Raw genomic sequence first — 19,175 nt, forward strand, 5'->3', positions numbered from 1 at the left:
AGAAAAAGTCGCAGTTGCTTGCATGTTAACCTTTCTATTCATGGCAAATTAATGCTGCTTTCATCTCAGATTTATTGCAGATGAACCTCCTCCGCCCCTGATTATTGACTAGTGTTGCATAGGGATGCCGTGCCACGCCCAGCTTGACATTCGTTGCCAAGAGCTCCTGTGACTTTTTCCAATTTTTGCACAATTACCCTACAATCGATGCTTTCTCCGCAAATCAATTGCAAAAAAACACAAACAAAACCCCATGACACATTGCTATAGCTGCATGCATGCATACAGCAGTGGAAACCCTACCTTAAGCAACCTGGTCTCTTACCTTACCCTACTACCTTGCCTTGCCTTGCCTTGCTTTTCCTTTACCTTACGCTGTGTGTTGTTACCTTATCCTTTGCTACCTTACTCAACCTTGCCACACCCAACGAAAGGAAAAGGGGGAAAGAGAACAGGGTATGTGGCTATGTCAAACCAAAGACGTTTGCTACAAATCTCTTTGGGCTGCAAATTTATGAAGTACGTGAATCGGAAGTACAAGACATGGAAAAGGGGGAACCTAGGGATTTAATTGCATTTTTTAGCGCGCGCGCTCATTGCGAAATTTCAGCTGCGATTCAGCTGGCAAACACGGCGCGACTTCTTTTTTTTATTTTTAAGGGCATTGATAGGGTCGATCGGGTTCGGTTCGAGTTTTGGGTTCGGCTACGAGTTTCGGATTCGGTTTTGGATTTGGATTTGAATCGATCGTTCGATCGATTGGCAAAACTGCGCCGCAACAGTTAGCAACGCTTCGGTGGTTCAACCTCAGCCACATCCTTATCCAACTGCACCGCATTGTCATGTTAATGTTGCGAAATGTGAATTTGATTGCCTCCTGCCTGTCGAGATCAATAAACACACTAATGAGCTAAAGGGTTTTGCGCATACCCTTTCGAGTGGTACCTTCGATTTTCCTGTCTCGAGAGTTTTTCCATTTTTCGCCAAGCCTATTTGCATTTTCCTTGAGCATTTTCCGTTTCGTTGGCGCTGAATGGCCGCGTGTGCCATGAATTTCGATGGTGCCGTACTAAGTTGTCGGGATCCCGTAGTGAAAGCTGCTTTTCACATTCAAATTGGCCCACGTTGCGATCGCAATGATGCCCGCAAGGCGTTTTAAGTTGCTTACTTTGGCAGCAGTTAATTGGTTTGAAGTTTTACGAATATTTGCATTTCAATTGAACTTTTCAATTTGAATTTTGAAAGCGAAACTTTTGTCTAGGTTTACGAGGTGTTGGCAAAATTGGCGGGCGGCCTTTCACCAGCTTATTAGGGGCTGTCTGTAGAATTAGAAATTAACCTGAAGGCTTGTTTACTAATTGAATCTCCTGCCTACTCCAAAATGAAATTGCAGCCAGTTGGCAACTGGGTAAAACCAGCTTGCTCGAGAACAAACAATGTGGCAAACTGTCAAATAATTAGCTGCTATTGATGGTTAATGGAAACTGCAGAAATTGCAGAAACTCCAGGGGCGTGACACGTCACAATATGTCCACACACGCCCTCGGCAAATAAATCTCCAAAACGCGCCAAGAAAGAAAGTCAACCCAATCAAGAGACACAGGGAAAAAGAGAGAATGTAACAAATGATGTTTGTAGCACGAGCCGCCGCAAGGAGTCTACGAACTCTCTTAGATTATCAATGACAGCGCGCAGCCGGCAGCAGCAGCAGCAGCAACTTCATAATTCTCTAATTCTTGTCTTGTTGCAGTCGGCAACAAGAACAATTTGCAGCAGTGCAAGATGAAATGCATGCAGCAGCTGCGACGATTTTGTGGCAAGGACCTCGACAAAACGTCTGGGACTCGAGAGCTGCAGAGCTGAGGTTGCTGCCCCCAAGGAAACGCGTCCGAGTCTTGAAATTTATTGATAGCGAGTGTGTGTGTGTGTGTGTGTTGCAGACTGCAAGTCTGTGAATGTGTGCAAGCTCAAATAAACTCACAAACACACATGCAGATACAAGCTTGTATTTCGAGTGGTTCTTGCACTTTTTGACTGCTTTTCACTTTTCTTGCTGCTGCTCAACTTAAGTTTTTTTTTTTAAGATATTTCGAGATTTTTGCATTTGCGCGCATTTCTACAGCATCGAAAGCACCACCGGCTGCGGCTCCTGCTGCTCCTGTTCCTGCTCTTGCTGCTGCTGAGACGGCACCACCTTCCTGGAGGATGAGGACGTCATCGTCACCCCAATTTAGTTGCTACCCATAGCCAACTTCCCATTATTCTCCCTGTTTGTGTTTGCGTTTGCGTTTTGTGTGTGTGTTTCATGCCTCGCTTTGCCTGTTTCCTTATGTCCTTACGTCCTCGCTTGCTTGCTGTTGCTGCTTTTTTTTTGCTTTCTTATGTTTCCTTGCGTGTGCATTTGCCGCATAGCTCGCGCCAAGAAAACGCATATGCCACCTCGATCGCCCATAAGTAATCCTGCTTGCCTCCTTGCCACTCGCACACACACACACACTGCGGCATGCAATCGCATTTGAAATGAAGCAAAAATTAAATGAAACGTGGCAAGGAGCAGGAAAAACTCTCCAAGTCTGAGCCGCCAGAGAGCATTGCCATTAAGCAGCTGCTTGGCTGACTGACTGGATGGCTGGATAGCTGGATGACTGACTGGCTGGCTTACTCGACAAGAGGGTTCAACTTTTTTCCACTCGAACTCGTATATGTACTAGTAAAGCACCACCACCATGATCATTATTACCACCCGATCGATAGAGCAACCTACCAAACTAACACGACTAAGGCAACCGCATGGTTTTAACACACACACACACACACATACATTGGGAGTGCATTACACGCCTTGGAGTTGCCAGTATTAGAAGCAAAGATATTTATGACAAGACGTGCTGCATAAATAAATGAAACCGTTGGCGTGACAATGACCCCAATGTTATTAATACGGCTGTTGAAACTACAGTTCCGCTAGAGGGTGTGCAACACAACAAGGGGACGGGGGTGGGGGCGAGTGCAACATTCCAGCAATATCATATGTGGGGCACATTAGAGCTATCTTGCCTACTGTCTTAGGTTAGGCACATGAAAAGCAAACAGTTCGTTGAACTTCCTTAGCATGTGCCATACAATTCCTGGTAATATATCATAAAAAACGGAGTTCCGATTGGGGTAGATAACTGCATACGACCGTTTAAATGACCTATAAAAAAAAACTATATGCCAAAATGTAAACAAGCCAACTAAAATAGCTACGGACTACGAGGGGATTACCAAAGTATATTTACTTGGGGTTTCTTTAACAACACATTTTTAAGAAATAAAAAAATAAGTAAATGGTGTTCTATTTATAAATAAAAAAAATTCGTAGAATTCAATCAAATTTATTGTTATGCATTCCGATAGTGGAATGTGGAATATGACGAATAAAAATTAACTATTTAGCTGATATCCCTAATGATAAATAAATTGAAAAATACCTAGCAAATACAAAAAAATTAAAAAAAAAACTAATAAAATTAAAAGGTCATTATAGCTTATAGAAATAATACATTTTATTGATGTAGTAAGCATGCAACAAAGGGCAATTGAATAAGAACCATGTAAATAACAATCAACGGCCAAGTTGATGGATTGATAATCGAAAATTTAAATTCCTCCTTAATATCGTAAGCTTTTTGATTGAAATTCCTATAAAAACACGTATTTTTCAAAAGCAATAAACACCTTTCGATTTAAGTCTGTGGAATACTTACATTAGCTTTAATGAGAATGCATTTTTATTTGGTTGTTTACTTCGACATTTCCAAGTACCCAGCAAATTGTATCCAACTAATAATCCAGATACTTCCAGCTTTCTTGGCCATCATTTACATACCAAATGTTTTAGCAAGTTCTAGTTAAGAGTATTTTCAGCTTGTGGCCATTAAGTATTTATGATGTGGAGCTAAGCATATATTCGAATTAAAGTCAATTATGCTAAACTTGAGTGCGGATCAATAACAAACACTCAAGTTCAATCAGCCAATTGCCCCAGCTTGTAATGGGGAGCATCCAGTTGGCAACAGTGCTCTTAGTGCCTAGGTCAGTTAATTAGCTAACAGTGCGACTCTGCAATATTCATATTGGGGAGAAGCGACATTGGACCCTTGGCGCACTTACAAACAACAACAAAAATTTGTCAACCCGCGATAAGTCGAATTGTCCCCAGTCCAAGTCCAAGTCCAAGTCCAAGTCCCAAACAGCGAGTTGCAGTTGCATCGCATTAAAACGGCACAAAATATGGGACAGATGTTCGGGAGTTTTTGGCTTGTGCCAAGCAAAAAGTTGAAGGTGTCAGAGTCAGCGGCGGCGGTGGCGGCAACGGAGCGCCGGCTGCTAAGCAGTCTAGGCAAAGAGAGTGAGAGAGAGAGTGAGAGAGACAGACAGACAGTAAGACAGACCCTAGGCTAAATGCTCATTATTTGCTGCATTTTGGACGGCGTTACACTTCTGCCGCTGTCGCTGCTGCTGAAGGCGACGTTTTCTTTAAGAAAACCTCGCGCGCTTTGGCACGAGCTAGAACTGAGTACCCGAGTGCTGGGTATGATCAGCTGTGGCCGCATACACTGCCAAGGGGGATGAAAATATACCAGGTGGCGACGGCGTCTAGGCAACAACCCCTAAAGTTACCAAGCATAGAGATCTAGAGGAGCACAGAACGTCTTGAGGGCCCCGAAGAACGCATTGGAAATTGTGCAAAATCGATTACAATGATTGCATTTGCGACAACGGAAGAAGGAAGAAAATTGAAAGGGAGCTGGATGCTGCTGCTGCTGCTGATGCTGTTGTAAGTAAGTGTTGCCCTGCTGCAGGACAATGGCTGTGCGCCGGAAGAATAATGGCATAAACATTGGACGCATTCAAAAGCGGGGCAAGATGTGCAGCACAAGAGAGGTAGAGGAAACTCGAAGGCCCGGTGTTGAACTGATTTTCCTTGTGTCCATTGTTGTCGTGCATTGTTGATTTCTTGATTTTTTCGACAATTTTGCACAGCATTGCGCAATGATTGCTGCTGCATGGCTGCAGCTAATGTCTTTGCCAGTAATTTATATGATTTTTGCAGCATATTTTCTTTCTCTCTGTTGGCTGTTGTCTCGTGCCGCTGCAGGCCCGGTGTGTCCAACAATGCCCAGTGTGGTCAATCGCTTGCCGTGCTGTTGCACAAATTTGCCTATTGTCGCCGAGAGCCATCAAATGCTTCTCGAGTGTGTGGTGTACAGTCTTTCAGTCTGGCACAGCGGTGCGTCGAGTGCGGCGAGCTTTTTTTGCAGCTGCCACACAGCTCGTCGTAGCTCGTGCCCCGTTATGATTTATGTCACCCATGTAATCAAGCAGCAGCAGCAACAAAACAACACAACAACTACAGCATTGATTAAGCTAGCGGGTCATTGACTGAAAGCGGCAGCTGCACCCGTAGACAACAACAGCATCATTCAAGCGGTGGTATCATCAACGTGAACGCACACGCAAACGCAAACGCAAACGAAACGGAATCAGAGTCGACCACCAGCATTTGAGCATGAGCATTAGCCAAGCCAGCACCTGCCTGTTACAACTTACAGGGGCCCGTGCCATATCCTGGGGGTTGTATGCGCACCATAACCACCCCAAAAATGTGATTCACCACCACAACAACATCGAGCACCAGCAGCAGCAGCACCAACACCACCCTCTCGATATCCTTGCAGCCGTTAGATTCTCACACGCGTGCGCATGTCCTAAATGCTGGTTTTGCGCACTGTACTTGCCGCCAGGACGAGGGCGCAGATACACACACACACACACCACCAGCAGCACACACAATCAGGATCAGAATCAGACACAACAGGCACGCCAATTAAACCATTTGCGGAAATGGCGTCCACTTGTTTTCATTTCCCTTCATAAGGGGGCGCCGCCGCCTGCCAACCATCCACCCCTGTGTTGAAAGCAAAGCGTTGCAGGATCTAAGCGCACGTGCGTCTGCGCCTGCGCCTGCGCCACACTTTCGCGCATTGACTGAAAAAGGATCTGCGACACACTCACACTATACACACACCCTCTACAAGCCCCTTTAGGTTGATCCTGATATCCTGATGCCGGCACAACAATGCCACTGTTAATGCAAATACAATCGCATCCTTTCAATTTGAAAGGTCCTTTTGTAACGCTGTATATTAACAATTTCGGATAAATATTTCAAATGGATTTTCATCAACATCGTCGTCATCATCATGCGGGCGCCGAACGTGCTATATTGTATAGGAAAATCTGCTGAAAATTGTATCCGGCACACGTGCCAAATGAAAGGATCTAAGCAACTAGGATGTTGGGCGTATGCTGTGCTGGGCGTGAGGTGGATTCCCTAAATTTGCATAAACATTGAATAATAGCGTTTACTTTAGCATAATATAGAGTACTTCCAGTTGAGTAGAAAATCGAAATAAATTTCGAGATTCGAGAGAATATTCATTCATCATTCACAGAGTATTTAATCTGATTCATGTGCCCAGAGAAATCCATAAAACCTATATAGATAAAAATCATTTGAAATACCTTACTAAATTCTAAAGTAATTTTGTATTATATTCCCTTCATTTCTGTTGTATAATATGCAGTTCGTATGCTCAGGTTTCGACCGAAAAAAGAATTGTATTTTGTTTTATGGAGAGATCACATCAAGATTATGCCAATTCTCTGTTCTTTCTCTTTCTCTGGCTGTTTTTCGTTTTTTTTTTGGTTTTGTCGAAAATATGATATATGGCTTATATGAAGCACTCACTCAGCAATTAGCTGCTGGCTTTAAGCGCGCAACTGAACTAGCCACACATATGTGTACTCGGTTATGCATGCCACAATTTGTATCTGACAGATACAGATACAAACATACACAACGAAATACGAAAAAAATACGAAAAACAAAAAAATGAATGCCATGCAAACGAAGTTATTTTTAAGAAATTCAAACCTGCAGTGAGTGAATTATGAGCCAGTGCTGTCAAGGCTATGGGCTGATGCTTGGCAAGCGACACAAGCACACACACAGTAACACACACGCTGGGAAGCGGGGATCAGACCGAATACCGAATACCGGAGACCGGCGATCGGAGCCCAGTGCGCAGTAGGAATAGGTGTGATCGAGAGGAGAAGCTAAGAAAACAGCAACACCTTACACGATGCACAGAACAGGTTGCAGCTCGAAACAATAGGTAGATAAACTCACGTACTCATAATTGTTGTTGTTGTCGATGTTGAAGTCGATATTGCTGTTGTTGCTGTCTCGTTTCTAACATTTTGGAAATCTGCGCAATCTGCTTTGGTATGCACAGGCTACCATGCATGATCATGGGCAGGGACTGTCAATATACGCATATATATATGTATACATATATTTACTTGTAGCTAGCCCGCTGATGATGATGATGAAGATCAGAAGTGGTGATGGCAATGACTAGGAAATATTGCCTTTCCTAAGAAGGATTTGTGTCAGCAAACGTGACTGGAAACATCAAGTTGTTGTATGCATTTGATTGCTGATCCTTTTGTGTGCTCGCATGTCTATTGTTTGAATAGTTAATTATGGGTTGGATCAGTTGAACACTCCTTTTGAGCCACGCCGTGAGTTGGAGGCCTCAAATCTGAGCTGTGCCGTGCTGTGCGCCTGCCTTTTTGTTTGGCACTTTTCCACTTTTTTGGTTTTAGCCATTTTTACCGGTAATTTGGGAATTATTTTTGAAATTTTTTCGAATTTTCATATATGTATGAAGAGAAAGACTAAAACAAACCATAGTTGCTTATCGGTGCTACGCCCATAACGCACTCCACATGGGCGTGGTAGCGTTGACAACTGCTGACAATGACTTCATTTGTTTCATTTGTTCATCTGTTTTAACTGTTGGCTCTGCAGCAGCTTAATATTGCACACATATGGCCAGCATTGAGTTCCGTTCGCAAAGATGATGATGATGATGTGCAGGGGCCCAGATATTATGATGGATCGCCGCTTTGAGATGGAGATGTACTTGTCAGCGATGATTGTTCATATATGACTGAAATTCAATACATGTGCGTCTTCCGCCTTTTGTGTCTGGCACAATGTGTTGAATGTGCAATTGCAAACCATTTAGCAGAGTGAAGAGAAGAATATAGATCTTCTAGCTAAGATCGTAGTAATCATTTAATGGGTTACATTTATTTTTGCCCAAGAAATTCTAAAGAAATATTATTTGCAAAACTAATCCATTGCAAAATGAAATCCTTTTAGAAGAAAGTTTTATAAAAACCTTTCTTCTTTTCCTTAAGAACTTTCCCTTATTCAATGAATTATTCTTTGCCAATTCAAATTCAGGATCAGTGAAATAAATTCGCAATTCAAATAAAATTGATTTTATTGAAGTCTTGTCAAAGTTTTCAACTTGAAAACTTCTCATCTGTGCATCTTGAGAACTTTCCCTTATTTAATTATTCATTGCAAATTGAAACCAAGTGAAAGCATTAGGGATTGACATGGACCATTTGCGATCTTCAAACTGCCAAGTTGCATCCCACGGTTGCCCTAGGATACAAAATGCACCCATGTCACATAAATAAAATTTGTATATGCGATTAAATTGGAAATTCAATCGTAATGCATTCGGAAAGACAACGCATATCTGCGCCTTCTGCTGTCAGTCAGTCTGTCTGTCAGTCAGTCTGAGCATTTGCCCAGGTCGATCGCTTGCATCCCTCTAACCCTCCCAAGTAACATTGTGGATGACACCACGCCGAGGAGGCGAAGATGAGAACAAGAAACTGGGAGACGGGAACAGCTTGAGACATGATAGACAAAATCTTGTCATAACTTTGATGTTGTTAGTAAAACAAAGCAATTGCTGTCCTCGATGGTAAGCGGCCCCTCGAGGTAAGCGACATTAGCGAAGGATTCCCATCCCATCTGGGAACGGGATTCGAAATGGGATAGCTGCGAAATATCAGCCGAGGGGTGCTAGACTGGGCAGCTGGTTGGGCGACTGACACTGGGAAAGAAGTCGTTTTTGGGATTATGCAACATCAGCCACATCGATGCCATCTAATGTGCTGTGTAATTCTGTTCGACATTGAGAAATTGCTGGACCAGGCCCATCTCAAAATGCATTTCGAATGCGGTTTAGCCAAGCTTACTGATTTGACTGATTGCAGTGCTTACTTAAATTGCGTTGTTCTGTACGGTCCGAGTTCTAAGAAAGCAAACTGCGCGTTAGACAATAAGATAAAAGTTGGATCGTCACAAGATCAAGATCAGCACATTAGATGCTGGGCAAACAAATCAGCTCCCGAGTTGAATGAATGAATCAAATGCCCCGTCCCTAGAAGAAGATCTGGTCAGGCACACACAGTCCAAAAGACGCGATGATAGCAAATAACAAAAGGGTTGAGCGCGGCTGGCTCTCAAATGTGTTGAAGGCTGAGCGAATGTAACGCGATAAGATCGGTGGTAAGGAACATCAATCCAAAAGAGAAGAAGAAATGCTATCCTTAAGAATGTTAATCAATTAATTACATGCTGTGTACACATCGCCTCAAGGGCCATAGGAAAAGGATTGCTCGAATCGAGGGTTGTCCTTGATTAATTTCCAACATATCCCTAGGCAATCTATAGATTGGCATGCGAGTTTATTTTGTGGTTGTCCCAAAACCGTAGGCGAACATTACTAAAAATGAACTGACCATTGGTCAGCTCGTGGCTCAGTCACGTGTCTGTTATTAATATAAACAACATTAAACATTGCAAGGGTTAGAGACACAAGATGATTATGAAGAAGGGGTGTTATTATACGGATTCACGGATTTATCGATGCTAAAGTGACCAAAGCCATTAATTTTGACTCTAGTTAATTACATAGATGATCATCTCATGCTATTAAATCAATTATTTACATTTGTCTCCATTTTGTAAAGGCATGTATAGTATTAAATAAAAGTAATTTCAAGTAGAGTTAATGGTTCTGGGAGTAAAGACAAGGGGAATTCAGAGCAGACACTTGAAATATCGAGCAAAAAAACAGACAAAATAAAAGAAGATACTCGTAAGTATTTTAAATTGCCCTGCTGTGTGGGAACCGAAATGCTGTGCAACATGTGACAAGAACAATTTTTGCACTCACTGAGACCCTGAGACCAGCATCAATATTGCCAACGACTGTTGCATTGTCGACACTTGTTTTGCGAAAACAAAAACCATCGAGTGGCAAAGTCCTTTCAAATTGCCCAAAAACCACTTGAGTTGGAACAATGCAGAACAAAAACCTGCTGCTACTATTCAAATTATATAGAAAATTGCCAAGCAAAACACAAACTAATTGTTGCAGAATGTGTAGCAAGTCAGAGGGGGGGCGGCGGGCATGGGAATCTTTCAAGTGGAATGCAATGTGGCAAACAGATGAAATGATGATGCCAGCCTGCCTTATCGCCAGTGTGTCTATGCCCTAGAAACCTCCCGACAATTATGACACTCAATAAGTTATGCCAAGCATATCAACATTGGAATCGAAATGCGCGCGAAATTCGCGCAACATAAAAAATGTATAAATATCTAAGCATGTCAAGAACATTGTTCGCTCATTAAGCGGCAGTAACAGCGAACGACAAAAACAACAACAACCATTTACTCCCCCGCTCATACTCCTCTCTAGGGGCTGCCCTAACTTTAAGTTGTTATTGCTGTTTACCCACATACAATACCAACTTTTGTTGTGTTGCTGAGCCGGGCGAGCAATGTTGATTAGTACTTCCTGAGGCTGCCATATCATTCCCCACAAATACATACGCATGTATGTATGCTTTATGTATGTATGGATGTACATTCTACATACATATCTACGCACTATGTACTCAGTGTGTGTATCAACAACATATACGCCTATTTGTTTAGAGCTCTGCAAACAATCAAAGAAATGTCGTTTGGGGGCTCTCTGGAAGCTTGAGCTCAACTTATCAGCGCAAGCGACCGTTAGAAGTAATCGCAACAATGGGCAGCAAACACCACATATTCACTCGCATGCATATTTCTTACAACGCACAACATGAGGGCTCCAATACAAATACATGTGCTGCAGCTCAAAGAAGAAAGAATTTCTCAGGTGTTGCTTCCGGAGTCGGAGCAGCGATAATGCCAATAAGACAACTTGCGATAGTCGATAGTGCTCTCTATCGAACTATCGTAGTTACTCACAGCTATTGCGATAGTTAGTAATCGCATCTAAAAGCCATTAATTAGAGATGCATAAAAATACAATACTGCCACCCACAATGAATGTTGCAGCCTTTGCCACGTGACTCAAGACATGTTGTGAATTCTCTGCTCCAATTGCTGCTGTGTTCGCTATATATTCTTCTTTTTTTTTTTTTTTTGGCTGAAGCACATTTAAACTCTGAACCCGGCAATTGATTGCTCTGGTGAAAGCTTCATTTGCTGGGGAATGTGTTCGTGTGTGTATGAGAGTGACTGGGAATATGAGTGTGATTGTGAATGAATGCGTTCTCTAACATCGAAATGAATTGCTTATTTTGACATTTATTAAAGCTTTAAATAAAATTTATGCAGAGAATCAATTAGTGTGTATGACTGTGGAGCCGGGTGGCTAGCAGGGGTACAGGGAGAGGGAAATTGCTGACCATTGAACAATGTTGCCATCGCCGCTATATGGACACGCACAACATCGAGCAAGCGAAAAGTCAAGTAACAAAAATATTTCTCACAATCAGTTTGTCGGCAAGCAAGCAAGAAGGACAGCGACTAAGGAGAGCGAGGAGACATCAAATAGCAACAACAAAAACGTTGCGAGGCAAAAAGACAAACGAGGAGCAGCAACAACAACAACAGCGCACATAATCAGAGGAGCGAGCGACAAAGACTGCAAGAAATCACAAGAGCAACAACTACAGCGAGAGGTGGAAGATAAACAGGCTCGCAGACAGCCACGCATACTAATGTATTTACACACACAGGCAGACAAGTCCTGCACACTTACGCATACTGACTTACATATACAACAACACTGTGATTTTTGGCGCAAAAACCCTCTAAGTGTAATTCCGCTTTGCACGCTCATTCCGATGCCCATGCTCTTCACCTACTTCTTGGCTCTCGCGCTCTCTCCGTCACACAATGCACATCTTCGAAGCCGACTGCAAGAAATCTCAGCGCCCGCTAAGACTTCCCCCCTGCTTCGACAGCGGCAGCAACAACGACTTCAACGCACACTCACACACACACAGGGATCTTCTTGTTGTTGGGCTCGTGTTGAGGAATTTGCGCGCGCGTTGTCCTCGTTCCCATTCCCTTCGCTGCTCGTGACACACACATACCACAGAAACAGCAGGACTAATTCGTTCTCTGCTGTGTGCATGTCCTTCGGCCCCTTCGATCAGCTGATCGAAACATATGTACGAGCGAGAAGCAAAGCAGAGCAGCGCAATAGCAGCGCAGGCAACGAACAGGATTGAGTGTATGAGAGCAGCGGCAAAAACGGGACCGAGGGTCATTCCCCCATCCTTTTCTAACCTTTTGCCTGTGTGTTTGTGTGTGGGCATTTCTGATCAGTATTTGTCTATTTCTCATACTTCTTCAGTTATGTACTTCGAGTATATACTACACATGCTTCAGTTGTGTTGTCTTCTTTGATTTCCCCTACTTTTGAGCGAAGTTCAAATACCTTCGAACACCTCTTTCAATCTCCAATTCAAATTGCAATGGGGCGACACACCCACACGCACACACTCACATTTCTATGTATGTATATATTGGCAGGCATGCATAAGTATTTGTATTTGTCAAGAACAATATGCAAATTGCATTGAATGATCATAACTTACCTAGCCATCAAATATGCTGTGTCTTTGTTTCTCTCGTTGCACACTAATTGCACGTCGCAGTGGCTTTTGCTGTCCAGCGGAGCCCTAACGCACACAAACACTAACATACACGCTGCGACTTCTCTGCCATCCAACGTCACGCCCTGTTACCTATCGGCTTTCGCGCGCGCGCTCAAATGCTTTTTTTACATTTTTTTTGTTGCGACCTCTGCCGACGTCAGGCGCTTAAAAACCGAATCTCAGCGCTCACTTCTTGGAATTTCGATTTACAATTTAGTTCTTCACGTTCATTTCACGTTTTTTTAAAATTTTTTTTTCAGTTTTTAAGTTTATTTAAGCTCTTTGCTGCTCCTGCGGCTGCTGCTGCTATTGTTGTGTCCCATTCTCAATCACGTTATTGCTGCAATTTTCGTAGTCTATATGTGCTTGTATTAGTGTGCAGCCTATTCTTTGCTCGCAATCAAATTCACCGCTCTCACATGAGAAGTTCACATGTGTTTGTGAGTGTTTTTGCATACATTTTTGATTTCTCAGTTTGCCCTTTTTGCGTTCCATCTTCGACTGTGTCGCCGCACCGTGGTACAATGACTGTCAACCATAAAATTAAAATTGGTCCCCATTTACTAAAATGCTAATTTATTACAACGTTGTTACATAAAAAATAAATTGCATATTAGATTTGTATTAATATATGCATGCCTTAAATTATTGAATTTGATAAGTTAGCTTCCAACCTATCTGCAGCATGGTGCATATTTCAACGGCCAACAAATGAACAAGCTCCAGTGTGCCGCGCTATGAATGAGATTTTTAGCTTTTTTTTATTCTCTGCTTGTTTTTTGAACTTGTTCAAAACCACTTTATGATTTCTGCGTCCTTTTTCGTTTGTTGTTTATTCTTTGCCAAAAGATGATCCTCTTCCTGCAGCAGCACAAAAGCACACACACAAAACTCCTCAATTCAAGAGAATGAAACCGTAGCTCATTTAGCTTTGAGCGCATTTTTGCCAAAACGGCTGGCAGCACTGTTGAAGATCATTTGCCATACCATATGATTCGGTTCATACGAATGTGTGTTTGTATTTGTGCATAGTGTGTGAATGTTTGCTTGTGTGTTTGCATAGCTTGTGTAGTTATGCAGCTTTTGTGTCAATATGTTTTTTCCTGTTTTTTCCTGTTTCTAAAAGTCTACTATAGGTAAATGATATTTTCGTGCTGCGCCGTCCAAAGCAGTTGCCTGGATTCGCCTCTTGAGGAGCACTTGGCAAGCAGTGCTCTATACCCATGGGTGCCCCCCCCCTTCACACACTTCTCGCTGTTAAGCATGGACACGACTCCCGCAGGGTCTGCACACAGCTTACTTACAAACATGCATGCAAACACACATACATATACATATGTATGTATGTATGTATAAATGTAAGGCACATTTTTGCTTTAACTTTGCCGCGGCTGCCCACACACAATCACACATACACACACACTTTGAGCTCTGCTCATTTAACGACATTGGCGTCTACGTCTGCAAAACACAAAAGAGACACGCCCCACCTACCTGCCTCCCCCCTTCAACGAAGCAGTATCGATCATATGGCACTACGACTACCTGCTGATGCTCTGCTCACGTTTTCCACAAGGCATCAAGGGGTGGTGGGGTCAAAGAGGGGTAGCGGTCGGGCAGGCGTCGCGGAATGCGTGGATCTCACATTATTACCTGCGAACGACACAATCGATGCCGATGCCATCGTCGTCTACGTCTCTTGTATTCTACTTCCAGATTTGCACGCAGGCTGAGACTGAGATTCCAGGCTCTGCTCTCTGTGACTGCAACGTAAATCACATGTGTTTTTGCTTGTTTGTTTCGTATTCGGTTCGGCATCGGCTCCACTCGACGCGCCAGTCGGCTCCAATCGGGGCCCATTCGGCAATCGGGTTTTGGCGCTCAGCGTCAGCGTTGCTGCTATAAAAGCTCGCGCGCCAAAAATTGCGCCTTCAATAGTGCGTTGGATCTCTTCGATGGTCGATGGTTGAGTTGCTAGAAGAAGGGGAAATTTTTTGGCTGAGCTACCTGTTGCCTTTACATTGGCACTGGTTTGTGATTACGCTCCAAAAACAACATAAGACTCGTAAGGATTTCCATTCTGTGTGTTGTCTGCCTATGTACAATATTTCTATGCCACTTGTGGCTGAAATGCAATTGGGAATATGGGAAATGGAAAATTGTACAATACATATGCGAGTAAGAGTTTGAGTGCAATATGTATGTAGCTCCGGCTCCCGTTCTCGCCTTTGCTCTTGCTCTTGCTCCCTCTTCTGCTCTCGCTCCTTCGTATTTGCGCTCCTGCCAACAAACACTCCGTTATACACAACGTTCTCCTGCTGCTGCTACTCTCACACAAAAGAGCAGCTCAACAGCGACGTCGACGTCGACAGCGGGGGTTGCACTGAGCGGCTTTAAAACCAGCTGCGCTCGGATCGAGAACCACATTTGTTTTCTGTTCGTCGTCGTGTCAACATCTGCGCCTTCGAGCTGCCTTCCCTCGTTCGCTTTCGTTCGTTTCGTACGGTAGTGCAGAAGAGTACAATTTTGTGTTTGTGCAAAACCATTGGATAAATATAAAATACAGCACACAAAGCACTCACTACTACTACATGCAACAAAAACAACAATGTTAAAACGGACACATTAATGCAAAACTCTCTCAATCTTAACAATATGCAATATTAGTTTTTAACAACATTTAAGTATTTTACAAATCAACACCAACAAATGCAACTACAAAGGACTACACAGTACAAAACTGCAAAAACGAACTAAAAATATTTACTAAATGTGCGTGAATCATCATCAACAATAAAAACAAACTACGAAAATTGTGTTTTAGCAATTTTCTGAAGCTACCAAAAAAGAAAAACATTTCGTGAACAAAAACATTCATTACACATAACAACAAACAACATTCAAAATGCTGTGGGAAACAATTGCCGAAGAAAACAACTGCACCATGGATTGCAATATCAGGTAATTATCAACAATATGCTAGAATGGGATAGTTAAACTAGAGAAAAGCACGACAATTAAATAAAAGTGCAAGTTAGTTGAAAAGAGTCCGACGCTTGAACTTGAGACCAACTCACACAGTAACAAAGTCAAAGTCAAAGCAAGGTAAAAAAAGAAAAATCAAAAACAACAACAAAGTTGTGAACAACGGAAAGCAAGAGCAGCAAAGAAGCCGCCGACTGCGCTGCCAGCGCTTGCTTTACTGTTTTGTTGAACAAAAGTAAGAGTATGTATTTTTTTTGCAATATATTTTTTTGCACGCTCCACACGAGCGAACGACACGTTTTTTCGGCTTTGTGGCGCTCAGCTGTTGTTGTTGCTTGCTTTTTTCATTCATTAAACCGGCTTCCGCGAAGCCCCAACGAAAATAACAGGAAAAAAATAAAGCGAACGGCAGTCAGTCACTTTTATGTGTTGTTGTTGTTTTTTGTTTGCGGTTCTCTCTGCCGATGAGTTGCCCGCTTGCGTTTTTGTGTTTTGCGCTTGCGTGACCCAAAAGACGACAAACTGCAGATGCAACGAAAACGAAAACAGTTCGAGCAGAACGTGCTACCAAAGGGGAATTCCGCTTAAGGAAGAACAGAAAGAGAAGGAAATATTGAGCAGACGGCGAAGTTGCATTTCTAATTTCAAATTCCCAATTTACGAAAAGAGTGGGACAGCAACAACAACAACAACAGAGTCGAGGGGTTGCTCACAGTTATTGCTTGTCTGCTGCTTCTTGTTGTTGTTGTTGCCTTTTACACCACCAGCGCCGCCGTCGCCACCACCGCAGTAGTGTATTTTTAGCTGCGGGTTTAATGACCCGAGAGAGACGATCACCCAAACACAAAAAAAATGAAAGACTGTTGACTAATCCTCCCTCTTTCTTTCTCTTTCTTGCAGCAATGCCAACAGCCTGAACAACAACACACAACGTCGTGCTCGTCGTGCGCTCGCCGCTGCTGACGTCATGGCCATGGATGCTGAGGAGGAGCTTTCCTTCTACGACGATGACAATGCCTTGGTCCTGCCCCAACAGCGCGCCGTCAGCCCCGAGCTGCTTGGTCTGCTCTCGCCTGAAGGATCGCCACAGCGTTTCCAAATTGTGCGACAGCCGAAAATGCTGTTGCCACAAGCAACAACGACAGCTGCTGCCGCTGCAACTGGAACAACAGCGACGCCAGCGCGCAGTTTTCGTGTATTCAACAGTCTGTCGTCCAATGGCAGCATGGAATCCTCCATGGATGATGAGTACATGGAACTGTTCGAAATGGAATCCTTTGCGGGCATTCAACAGCAGCAGCAACAACAACAACAGTTCCCAAGCGGACTCAACTCGCTGATTAGCGGCCAAATCAAGGTGACCCCCCAAGTCGCCAGTGTCGCTCAACATGATGATGCGTCGTCCATCCGTGCGTCGATGCCTCAGCATGACCGAAACGAACAGCAATCAGCTGCCTTCACCACAACAACAGCAACCAAAGACGCCAGAGACTGTCAGGGATTGCTTCAAGCGTCCCGATCCACCTGCATCGACCAGCTGCTCGCCCATCCAAAGCAAGCGTCATCGTTGCGTCGAAAAGGAGAACTGCCCCACACCTCCCTCCACCTCCAGCAGCACAACAACAGCGACGACAACGACGTTGACGCATCCGCCTCCATTGCGCAAATGCATGTCGCTCAACGATGCTGAGATTATGTCGGCGCTGGCACGCTCCGAGAATCGCAACGAACCCGAACTGATCGGTGACTTTAGCAAAACGTATGCGCTGCCCCTGATGGAGGGTCGTCATCGGGATCTGAAGAGCATCTCCAGCGAAACGGTGGCACGTCTCCTCAATGGCGATTTCGAACAGCAGGTGGCCAGCTATCGCATCATCGACTGTCGTTACCCATACGAGTTCGAAGGTGGACACATTCGTGGCGCCAAGAATCTGTACACACACGAACAGATCCTCGAGGAGTTCCTGAGTGCGCAGCAGACTGAGCTGCAGCAGCAGCAAAACGCCGATGCCGGCAACAAGCGCAACATTATCATCTTCCACTGTGAATTCTCCTCGGAGCGTGGCCCCAAAATGTCGCGTTTCCTGCGCAATCTCGATCGGGAGCGCAACACCAACGCGTATCCTGCCCTGCACTATCCAGAGATCTATCTGCTGCACAATGGCTACAAAGAGTTCTACGAGACGCAGGCGGAGATGTGCCAACCGAATGCGTACCGCCCCATGTTGGAGCCGGCCTACAATGAGGCGTATCGTCATTTCCGCGCCAAGTCCAAGTCGTGGAATGGCGATGGTGGCGGTGCCACAACGGGTCGCTTCAAGAAATCCCGTTCCCGTCTGATGTTGTAAATACTATTTTGCAACAAACAACACCAACAACAACAACACATTGTACATAGCGACACACGATTGCATATTTATTTTCATTGAAAACACACACATTTTAAGTTGATTTTGTTGATTTTCGTTTGTTAATTCAATAGCGTTTAAGTTTTATCTCTACCAACACACACACACACACACACACATTACACCCCGGACACACACACACACTCATACAAGACATAGAACAGGCAGATAAGGACAACAATAATTTTTTTGTATATGTATGTATTTTTATTAGTTATTTTGGTCAAATTTTTATTATTGTTTTTAATTGACATTTTTGTGTTAGTTCAATTTATTTAGACATTTAGATCGAATTTTAACGTAACAAACAAACAAAAAATGTGCATTATAATCTAAACGAACAAATTTTAGGATCCCCTCTGCCCCCGACAACAGACCCCTTATGCATAGTTGATAAGCAGAAACTCTCAAAAAAGGCTAAAACAAAAAAAAACATACAAAAAAACAAAATCACAATCATTTTACACAAAAACAAAAACACAATACACTTAAATGATAGAGCTAATAGTTATGTAAGAGTTGAAAGTTAAAAACTTCTCTGATAGGTCCAATTTACGCTTATTATTTGTTTATTTTTATATAATTAAACCATTGTACACCCCAAAACCTAAACTTAAAAACCCCGACAAAAACCACAAAACAAAAAAAAAACAAATTTATTATTTAATGATTATTTTAAGCAAAGCTTATTTTTGCATCAAAAAAGGCAATATTATTGAACAAAGGCGTACATTTTAAATATAAATTACAAAACATTGAACTGAAAACTTTGGTATTTTATTTACATCTTAACAAACATTGAAATTAAATGAAAAAAACAAATTTAATTCTTTTAGCAAACTTTTTAAACTTGGC

At 43.1% G+C, this 19,175-nt stretch overlaps 1 protein-coding gene and 1 long non-coding RNA gene across 2 annotated transcripts in view; one reads left to right on the forward strand and one right to left on the reverse strand.

Annotated features, from left to right (window-relative positions):
* The window catches only part of LOC133837846 (uncharacterized), a 96,892-nt gene extending 83,386 nt beyond the window's left edge, over positions 1 to 13,506 (reverse strand). Inside the window, exon 1 of the long non-coding RNA XR_009893872.1 lies at positions 12,868 to 13,506. This is a non-coding gene — a long non-coding RNA (uncharacterized LOC133837846). The remainder of the gene's footprint in view (positions 1 to 12,867) is intronic.
* A 1,380-nt stretch (positions 13,507 to 14,886) lies between these two features.
* LOC133837843 (M-phase inducer phosphatase) lies at positions 14,887 to 18,798 on the forward strand. The gene is given in 3 exon segments (XM_062268748.1): positions 14,887 to 15,888; positions 16,813 to 17,277; positions 17,279 to 18,798. Coding segments are annotated over 3 exon segments (1,503 nt in total). The 5' UTR covers positions 14,887 to 15,832; the 3' UTR covers positions 18,261 to 18,798.
* Positions 18,799 to 19,175: the final 377 nt, after the last annotated feature.

The sequence above is a fragment of the Drosophila sulfurigaster genome, chromosome 2R (assembly GCF_023558435.1).
Source record: "Drosophila sulfurigaster albostrigata strain 15112-1811.04 chromosome 2R, ASM2355843v2, whole genome shotgun sequence".
NCBI lineage: Eukaryota > Metazoa > Arthropoda > Insecta > Diptera > Drosophilidae > Drosophila > Drosophila sulfurigaster.